At 39.0% G+C, this 10,363-nt stretch overlaps 2 protein-coding genes across 7 annotated transcripts; one reads left to right on the forward strand and one right to left on the reverse strand.

The window, feature by feature from the left end:
* Nucleotides 1-125: 125 nt before the first annotated feature.
* Nucleotides 126-4,467, reverse strand: LOC131319568 (splicing factor-like protein 1). 5 transcript variants are annotated; one of them, XM_058349887.1, is made up of 3 exons: nucleotides 4,363-4,460; nucleotides 3,137-3,261; nucleotides 126-2,615 (listed from the first exon to the last, which is right to left on the reverse strand). In XM_058349887.1, exon 3 carries the CDS (start codon nucleotides 2,608-2,610, stop codon nucleotides 415-417), a length of 2,196 nt encoding a protein of 731 aa, XP_058205870.1. In that variant the 5' UTR covers nucleotides 2,611-2,615; nucleotides 3,137-3,261; nucleotides 4,363-4,460; the 3' UTR covers nucleotides 126-414. The 5 variants fall into 5 exon arrangements, with proteins under 5 accessions (XP_058205870.1, XP_058205868.1, XP_058205867.1 ...); XM_058349885.1 differs by having other exon boundaries at nucleotides 3,090-3,261; XM_058349884.1 differs by lacking the exon at nucleotides 3,137-3,261 and having other exon boundaries at nucleotides 4,363-4,467.
* Nucleotides 4,468-5,425: 958 nt separating this feature from the next.
* On the forward strand, nucleotides 5,426-10,299 carry LOC131319571 (pentatricopeptide repeat-containing protein At2g20540-like). 2 transcript variants are annotated; one of them, XM_058349894.1, is made up of 4 exons: nucleotides 5,426-5,665; nucleotides 6,276-8,237; nucleotides 8,991-9,092; nucleotides 9,651-10,299. In XM_058349894.1, the coding sequence occupies exon 2, from the start codon at nucleotides 6,588-6,590 to the stop codon at nucleotides 8,223-8,225; it is 1,638 nt and encodes a 545-aa protein (XP_058205877.1). In that variant the 5' UTR covers nucleotides 5,426-5,665; nucleotides 6,276-6,587; the 3' UTR covers nucleotides 8,226-8,237; nucleotides 8,991-9,092; nucleotides 9,651-10,299. The 2 variants fall into 2 exon arrangements, with proteins under 2 accessions (XP_058205877.1, XP_058205875.1); XM_058349892.1 differs by having other exon boundaries at nucleotides 5,426-8,237.
* Nucleotides 10,300-10,363: the final 64 nt, after the last annotated feature.

Raw genomic sequence — 10,363 nt, forward strand, 5'->3', positions numbered from 1 at the left:
ACTTCATAGCTGTGCCAAGTCTTTGGATAAATTGTTTTCCTGGCTTCTGTTTACATACCTAAAGGACATGGAAATGCAATGTAGAAATCAACTTCTCCAGGGTAAGTGTTGGCCAAAAACAAAAATGAACAAATTTAGGGATAGTAAATTGTTAATAACCAGCCTATCATAGTGCACTTATAATTTCTGAGGCAATTCAGAAGGACATCACCGAAGGTACTGCAAAAAGAAGATGAAACACCAAATCTAGAGCCACTGCAAGAAGAAACTGATACACATCTGGGCACAACAATCCATATCAAAGAAAATAATAAGGCGGACACCAATGGAAAAACCACCCGATGCACAATGTAGTCTTGTGCCATCATTTTGCAAGCACCGAGGTCTCACTTGCCCCATTTCTCATGAAGGAATTCAGGAACTCCCAGGTGTGTGACTGAAATAATATTGTGGAGATGGTTTCAATGTCGGCGTAGAAGAGTACGACAGAAATTGGGAACCAGAATAATCCCGATTGCCAGGAAATAGTGATGTCAAACCAGGGGATGAGAATGGGATTTGGTTTGGATATCTGTACAATGAATCAAAGTTGCTTGTAAGTCGTGAACCTGCAGCACTCAAGAAAACAGACGGAAGGATATCCATTCCCTTACTTTCAACAAGCTGATTGTGGGATCCTAACGAGAGAGAGGAAGAAGGTAACCCTAATCCCTCGTTTATTTGGAAGGAGGATTGTGCTTCAGGCAGCATATATCCAGGTGGTTCAGGCAAAGCTCTCAAGCTTAGGGCATTAGCAGAAATAGCTGCAATTGGTCCAGGGTACATAGGAAGGTGGTTCAAATGGCTCGGGACATTATTAACACAAATAGCCGCAGGTGGTCCAGGGTACATAGGAAGGTGGCCCAATCCTCCCTGTGGCGATGGCCGACCCGCCACTCTTACTGCTAGCACCTTCCCTTCCATTTTTAGCCCATGCATATGGGTCACAGCCATGGCAGCATCAATGGAGCTTTCAAATTTAACAAAACCGTAACCTTTACTTAGACCGGTATTTCGATCCATAATAACTTTCACCTCACTGATCTTACCAAACGGGCAAAACAATTCTCTCAACCGATTTTCATCAACAGCTTGAGGAAGATAGCCCACATAGAGGTCTGCATCACTGGTTTCTCTGTCGGGTTTGCCTTTTGTGTTTGCAGTCGAATACGGACAACTCGACGAGGGATGAGAAAAGCTTCCACATGTTGCACATGTGATCACCATTTTGAAAGTAGATTGCTGGTGGGGACAAGCATAGCCTTTATGCCCTACCTCCTTGCATACCCTGCATGCACTACCATTCAGTTCCGCAAGCTCCTTCAACTGGGCACGCTTGTGGTCATTCATACCCTCGTCTACTGGAATTAGCAGTTTCTCAACCATTTCGACAGCTGCATCAAGAGAATGCTGGTTATCTGCTTCTATATGGACATGCAAGTCTTCATTGTCAGATTCAGAATTATTTTTATCAGGTCCTCTTGCAGACCCCTTACCCCGCAGTAGAATCCTAGCTCCAGTTTCCTTCTCCAGCTTCTTTTGTGTGTTCCCCCTTGGGCCAATTATAAGACCAATAAAATTATAAGTAGGATATTCTTTCACCGGTATGTAAAGTTTCTTGAAGAGCTTCGGAGGCTTGTAATCGGGAAGAGCATTGAAGATTGGGTTCTCCTTAACCAACTTTAAAATGACCCTTCGGCGTTCTCCTTCTAGCTTCTCGCGAAGCCTCGCTTCTCGCGTATTTGTTCTTATACCAAGGTTATTGTACTTCGGCTCGGGAGAAGGGGACCTTTTCTCCTCCGGCCTGTCGTCATGAAGCTCTGAACTGAGCAGCTTGCTGTTTAACTCTGACAGTCTAAGTTTCAACTTCTGAATTTTTGGATCCATATTGTTTCCAACCAACCCTGTGACAAAATTGGGAAGTTGAATAGGGCCAAGCATTTTTAAATCTGTTACCTTACTAGCCCACCTGGTTTTCCTTCTTTTACTGGTCTCGTTGCCTTCTTCAGTTTTCCCATCATTTTCATCCCATCTACTACGCCTTCGTTTTCCAGAACTTCCAGTATCCTCCTGCTGTTTATCAGCATCTGATTCTGCTTTGCATGCTTCCTCCTGTCTGAACTTATTTTGAATGACTTGACACAGCTCCAAATCACTTGTCACGTCCAGTGACCTCTTGTTTTCTCTTGATTGGTAGTCTCCTGATGGGTGATCATCTCCATCGATCTCACCAAGAGAAGACGGTTTCAATATTATCTCTTTCAAAGCGTCCTCATCTGGTGAAACGGACTCCGCAGGTTCCTCAGCTGACTCTTCAAATGGTTCAACACTTGATTCCTCCTCTGGGTCTTCTTCTTCAGAGCCCGTTTCCTGATCTTCTTCAAGTTCCTCTTCTGCATCCTCTTCACATTCCTCTTCTGGGTCTTCTTCAGACTCCTCACTGTCATCACTATCACTCTTAGGAGAAGATTCAGGGACATGTTCAACAACAGGCTCCTCCATTGGAGCCCTGACTTCAAAGTTGGAGTACGAGTTCATTCTGGAACTATATGAAGCTTTGGGTTTCCTCATCGTACCTGCATTATGAAAGCTATGATTGCTAAATAAAAACTGGAGTGCTGCATTCAAAAGTAAGCAAACAAGTAAACACTCTAAACATAGAAGAAAGACCACCTTTCATGGAAACAAGTACCAAGTGATACGAGAGATAATGTTACATCGATAGAACAATAAAATGAGATCAGCTGAAATGGTTGAGGAAAATTTGAAAACTTCAAAACATTCAAATAAATTAACTAAATCTTCCAAACGATGACAAACATATAACAAAATTAACAGATTTAGAATCACGCTTCGAATATAAAAAGTGCAAGGTTTGTGTATTCATAATTACTTTCGGATCAGCATAACTACCATTTAAGACTATTAGGTGCAAAACTTATCCCAAAAGTAAAGCACAAGGAACAACAACGTTCTGTTAGAAGAGGCAGAAAAAACAGGTGAGTTGTTAAGCACAAGATGAATAACCTTGCAGCTAGACCAATTCCCACCTTGCAGCTAGACTATTTCAAAGTCATCTAAGCTACGTCGTACATACGTTTCTAAATGGCAAGCACCAATGTCCTAAAGCAAGATATATCTGCAAGACTACAACTACAAATCCATTCCTAAGGCTCAAACATGCCACTGTTCGAAAATACCAAAATGGAGTATGAGAGTATCCTACACAGAAGAAAAGAACATTATCTCAGTTCATTGAATAACATTTCCTGAATACACTAGAAATCCGATAAAGGGAGTGACGCATTGACATTCAACAACCTAAGTGGTTCAAACAATACATTTTCCTCACTCATCATCTTAAAATATAGACACGAAAGTAATTTAGGTGTGCAATTAAGTGTTGAGATCTACATATTAGATTTATTCAAACACCAGACCAAAGCCTACATATAGTGCTTCCAGTTAATTGTTCAACCTGTGCTTTTACTTCAACAAGATAAACTTATTCTCCATCACATCTTGTCAAGGTTTCGTTACCAACATCTTAGCAGTCTTCATGACAGATTCTCAATGATAAACACATCATTGTGCAGTGGATTTCCATAAGCTGAACAATTATTTGAAATACACGAAATTTAAGAGATGAGTGTTCAGGGGCTGACACAAGGGGGTGCCCGGCCCCCGCACGGTTATAAATGTTTTAACTTATTATACTAGTTTTTTAGGATAAATTTGGAAAAAAAAATTGGGATTGGCCCCCGCAGATCCCTTAGGCGCAAAAAATTCCAAAACTTCTCATATATGCATAGAAAAAACTCCCTAAAATTCTCAGTTATCAACCATTGTTTTGTTTTGTTTATAAATTCAAATGACACCAACGTATACAAGCATAATCTCTACCTCATACCTTGTAATTACTGATGCATACTTAATGATATATACATTTTCGATATCAATACCGACATACACGTGATTCAGGCCGCCGCTAAGTACAAATCATGCGTCCGCCACCGCAGAGTACAAATCCATTATCGACCATTTCAGATAGAGGTAAGCAGGAATTTAGATCTACGTGGGTTCACAAAAACTTATAAATAGAGCTTGTTCTTGAAACCAATTCAGTGACGAGCGGCAGGAAAATCTAACTCCTCAGGATTCTTGACTAAAAATAAAAATTGCATTAACTTCGACGGCACCCACAAAAATTGCTTGCAAACGTACAGATTGGACTCCATGTTTGTAAATAGAGATTAGCATATACGTATAGGTAGGGATAGGAGTTCTTAAAGAGAAAGGAAAAGACCAAATTGAAATGGGTACCTGCGATCGTTTCATTCCTGTCATCGGAAAACCATTATGCTACAATGTCATCAATCTCTCTATCCATATCTCGGAGACTGATTTACGTATATATATACTCTATATATTCCTAGGGGAGGGTGGGATGGATAGTCATGAGATTATCCATTTGCATTTTAATTAAGTAGAAAGCTTTTTTGTTATTATTTAAAAAAAATCTGCATTTATTAACTTTTCGTTAATTTTTTTTGAAAGGAATTTAAAAAGTAAAAAATTACTGTACAATCATAATTTTTTTTTTAATAAAAACGAATTTTTTGGTTTATGACTTTTTTTTTTATCTTTATTCATAAAATTAATTTTTAATCATATTTTTTACTTTTTAGATTTGTATGAATAATCAATAATTTTTAAAAATTTGAAAAAAATTAACAAATACAATTTTTTTTAATAATGACAAAAAAGCTTTCTAACTTAATTAAAATGCCAAACCACCCCTAAGAGTTTCACTGGTCGTGACCCTTTTCTTCACCAATATTTGGGTAGAGATTTGAGTCAAAAGCTTAATTTGTATAAGACATCTCCAAGTCTTAGTTTACCCATATCTATTACTAAATGACACATTTATAATTAATAAGTGATACATTTGTAATTAATGAAAGTTAATTAATAAGTAACATACTTGTTTAATGACAGTGAAATAAGAGTTTGAGAAAAATAGATATAAATTTGGGTCTCTCCAAATTTGGGTGAGGAAAAAGGTAAAACTCAAAATAAAATGGGTAGGAAAATGAATATGCATTGGAGATGAGTTTTCAGATTTTTCACTCAAATTTTAGATATAGATAATAAAATTGGTAAGGATTGAAGATGTTATAAGGGGGCTCAGAATTAAAAGTTAGAGTTATCAAAATAACCCAACACCAGAATTTTATTTTTTATATAATTGTTTTTTAATATTATTAATAATTAATTATTTATGTATATAGGTACTTAAAAGTGGACAATTTGAATCCAACTTTAAGAACCCATCTAAATTCATCCATATATAATCTGCCCAAGTCCACCCGTATTCAAATACGTATGATTTTTAATTGGGTTAAACCCACTGATTTCAGCAACACAACCCCAACCACCTCGATTCGCCCCGCCTCCGCCTGTGCCCCACACCCCGAAGCTCGCCGCCGACTCAACCTCTCTCTCCACCTTCTCGATAACTTCCTTGATCACCTCCTCCGCTTCCTCCCCGACCTTTTTCAGTTTCTTCCTCAATCCTATGTCCCCCGTCATCGACGGCAACTCCGCCGCCTTCAGCGTCATTGTCGTTAGTTTTCAATTCGACCTATTGTTCTCCGATTTATTCGTACTCAGCATTTTCGTTAGTCTTCCTTGCTTCCCAAAGAAATGGTTTTGCAATTTGCATTGATCCAGTTTCTTAATTCTTATTCTTTGTGTGTATATGTCTTTTGTTCGTATATTATTTATGTAAAGAAACTACTATTTGGACGTAATTCTTTTCACGAAACTGCTATCATTCTGTATTGGTCAATGATTAGAGTTTCTATTTAACAATCTAATTTCATCTGGAAATGAAAAGGGGGAAGAATGAAGGAAAATGGGCCGGGCCGGGTTTGGGTATAGCTTGACCCATATTCGATCCGACGCGTTTCAATCCACTTACTATTGATCCGTATTCGACCCACCCACATTCAACCCACAACCTGTAAAAACCCGACCAAACCCGCCCATTTGCTATAAGTACAATTCTCGCTAAAGCAGCATGAACTTGCTTACGTTGATCAATTAACTGATTTTTTGAAGAAACTCTCGGGAGTTTTGTCAATCTTTGTCGTTCACTCATCAATGAAATTTGGAGCATTAATCTTTGAGACCGAGTTAGCAATTTTGACTGCGTAATCTTTCTTCACTTTCAGGTTTCAATCACTGTGGCCACTTTCCATATGTAGTTGTTCGGTCAAAACTCAAATTCCAAGGGTTCCTTTGCTCGTGTGGTTTAGAAACTTAATGCAACTGTACTAGAATCAATTTTGCATAATACTTATCTGAAAAGTATTTATGACAAAAAAGAGTCTTTTACACTTGTGGCTAGAAGGATTTTCAAGAATAAATAGAGGGTTATTTCCCAAAAACAAAATCTAGAAAAAACCAGATTAATTAAAGTAGCTGGAAGACTAATTCTATAACAGCAATCAAAGAGGGATCAATGTCAACGACATAGATTATTGATGGCTGGGAAAATGGTTGTCTTGACGATCAGAGGGCTGGAAGATATGTTTGCACCTTTATTGCAGAAGTGGGTTGGCATAGTAAGATTGAAGAAAGTACATGCCCAAATTGTCAAGTTCTCACTGGCACAAAGCAGCTTCTTGATGACAAAAATGGTGGATATATGTGATAAGAATGGAGAAATAGAGTATGCAACTTTGCTCTTCAAACAGGTGGTTGAGCCAAATAGTTACTTGTACAATGCCATGATTAGAGCTTATACTCATAGCCACTTGTATATATCCACAATCAATGTTTACAAGCAGATGTTAAGAGACGGAGACCCACAAGGTAAAGACCCGATTTTTCCTGACAAATTCACGTACCCATTTGTGATCAAGTCCTGTGGAGGTCTTTTGTGTCTTGACCTGGGTAAGCAAGTTCATGTGCACGCTTGTAAATTTGGGTGGAAGTCCAATACGGTGATTGAAAATTCATTGTTGGATATGTATATAAGGTGTGACAATTTAAGTGATGCACACAAGATGTTTGAGGAAATGAGCGGGAGGGATGTAATATCATGGAACAGTCTCATTACTGGGCATATTAAATTGGGCCAGGTGAGAAGAGCTAGAGCAATGTTTGAGGAGATGCCAGAGAAGACAATCGTCACTTGGACGGCAATGATTTCTGGGTATACGCGAAATGGGTTTGATGCCGAGGCATTGGATGTTTTCCGGAGAATGCAAATGGAAGGAGTTGAGCCTGATTGGGTCAGCTTGATTGCAGTTTTGCCGGCATGTGCACAGTTGGGAGCTCTTGAGCTTGGGAAATGGATTCACTTCTATGCAGAGAAAAATGGGTTTTTGCACATAACCTGTCTTTGTAATTCTCTGATTGAAATGTATGCAAAATGTGGAAGCGTAAGCCAAGCGTGGCAGCTGTTTGATGAAATGCTAGAAAGAGACGTGATCTCTTGGAGTACAATGATTGGAGGATTAGCAAATCATGGAAAAGCTCGTGAAGCAATTGTGCTATTTCAAGAGATGCAGAGGGCAAAAGTTGAACCAAATGAGATCACTTTTGTTGGACTTTTATCAGCTTGCACACATGCAGGATTTTTGGACGAGGGATTAAAGTACTTTGATTCTATGAGAAAAGATTATAACATAGAGCCAGGGATTGAACACTATGGTTGTTTGGTTGATCTCCTTGGTCGAGCAGGGCACATTGATCGAGCACTTGAAACCATAAAGAACATGCCAATGGAACCCGATTCAGCGATTTGGGGTTCTCTGTTGAGTTGTTGTAGAACTCATAGTGATCTTGAAGTAGCTGTTATAGCAATGGAGCAACTTCTAGAGCTTGAACCTGATGATGCAGGGAACTTTGTCTTGCTTTCGAACATATACGCAAAACTTGGGAGATGGAATGGCGTGTCGAGGATGAGGAAACTCATGAGAAGTAAGAGCATGAAGAAGACTCCAGGGGGCAGTGTGATAGAGGTCAACAATGTGGCTGAAAAATTTACGTCAGGAGATCGTTGTAATCCATATACAGAGGTTATCTACTGGATTCTAGAGCTGCTGGCTTTGCACCAAAGCGGATATGGCAATGTGCTTGAAACTCTGTTGGAGGATGCAAGTGAAAGTATATGACCGCGGGAAAGTGTAAAAACTACTTTCACTCTATGCTCTTGATCTCTCTTTTTCTTGTTCTAGTGTAAGAAAGTGGTGCACGTAACTAGTTGTGTGTACTAACTCTTGTGTGAGAGAGTTGTGTGTACTGACTCTAGCATTTGAGTTTCGGACCGGGCACTTTTGTTGCCTTGCTCCTTGTTCCTGTTAGTCTTTGTTATCTTCAAAGATTAATAAAAAAAAAAAAATTTGCCGTTCAAAAAAAAAAGCCTCGTGCGAGAGAGACTTAGTAAGGTGTCCAAAGTTTGTGTCTTCCTAGTTGTGTGAACTAACTCTTGTGCGAGAGAGAGTCATCCTTTGTGAGTGATAGTGTGTGTTGTTTGTACACAAATTTAGAGTACAAAGTGTTTGTAATCAATAAAGTTTTATTTACTTGTTATGTTCAACTCTTAAAAGTCTGAGTTAAGTAGCTTGGGTTAGTCCCAAAGAATTAGCAGAGTGCTACGCTGGGCTGAGACATGCCTCATCAAGTGTAGGTCATGAGTTTGGTGACCTGCACGTGTGGGATGAGCAATTGCACGAACCAGGGGCATGAGCCTAAGATATTCATCCCAAAAAGGAAAAGAAAATGGGCGTCGCTCAATTTTTTGGATGTATGATACTGTACATTTTCTATAGCTCCATGTTGGATTGTTTTATATGACACGCATTTTGGCTTTTCTTCTTATAGCTAAGAATGACCCTTCCATACTGATTGCTTTCATTACATATTTTCTGTGCGCACAGAATGGTCACTTGGAAAAGAATCAGACACGCATCTAACCGTTCCAGAGAGATGGCAGAGGAGGTTGTAGGACAAGATGCGATCACAAGAGAATTCAACAGGTGGTTGTGTGAAGAGAAGTCCCACATCGTTTGGATACCAAAGTAATATGAAGAATATAAGAGTGAGGGCACCCTCACTTCAATAGCTAGATTTTGGGGTTGAGTTCTACTCAAGACCGTATAACCTATGTAGCACCGATACCCCAAAAGGGCGCCGTGTCCACGTATTGGACACGTGACGTGGTGTGTCCAATAATTTTTATTATTTTTTTGATAGGGGACACGGCTGGGGACACGCCGGGGATACGGCTAGGGGTCAAAATGTAATATTTTTTTAAATTTTTGGGGGTTAATATGAAATTATTCAAAATATTTGGGTTAAACTGTAATTTTCTCTTTGAAAAAAATTTATACAATTTGTGAAATTATTCATATACAATGGTTCATAATATATATATATATATATATATATATATATATATGTGTGTGTGTGTGTGTGTGTGTGTGTGTACATATATGTACATATATTTATTTATACACGTGGTGTGTCCCCCGCCGTGTCCGTATCTCCATTTTTTAAAAATTGCGGTGTCCGTGTCCGTGCTACATTGTGTGTGACAGGTTGAATGCAGTGATTGTTTTCATCTCTGGGATCATTATAGGCTGGCGTGGAATGAAGCTCGAATGGTATTTGTCCAAAGACTAATCCAGGGTCTGAATCTGGAACTTGAGTTGCTTGAGCTGATTTTGGCATACAACTGTCAGTCAGTTATTGCATTGACTTGTGTCGTAGACTTGTATGCCCTCCAGAGGGCTCAGTTGTATCTACCATACGGTAGTCTCATCAGATACCGATTGGGCATGTGGCATTCATCTTGACTTGCGTCGGAGACTTGCACGCCCTCCGGAGGGCTCAGTTGTATCTTCCTTAGGGTAGTCTCATCAGATACCGATTGGGCATGTGGCATTCAACTTCCGGAGGCGCACGCGATTTTGGTCTTGATTGCCAGTGTAAACAGATCATTTTTTTTTTGGTCTAGATATTGGACTTGATAATATCTCATTTGATATGAATTTAAGCAACATGTAGATAAAGTTAACAAGTTATCTGATGCTTCATTTGAAGCTGTAAAGATTGTAACGTCCTTGGATTTATGGCTTGTTTTGAGAAATGTAGTGTACAAGGAAATGAAAATTTTCTTTTTGAAAAGCTGACGATCTAGGATATCAAATAACTCGGGTAGCCAAATATAAAATTGAATGTTTCATACTATGTCAACTCTTATCATTCTTGTTTTCTTTGTGCAACAAAGCAAAAGAAGAGGCATATTGGA

Source organism: Rhododendron vialii, chromosome 3a, assembly GCF_030253575.1.
Source record: "Rhododendron vialii isolate Sample 1 chromosome 3a, ASM3025357v1".
In the NCBI taxonomy this organism is placed as follows: domain Eukaryota; kingdom Viridiplantae; phylum Streptophyta; class Magnoliopsida; order Ericales; family Ericaceae; genus Rhododendron; species Rhododendron vialii.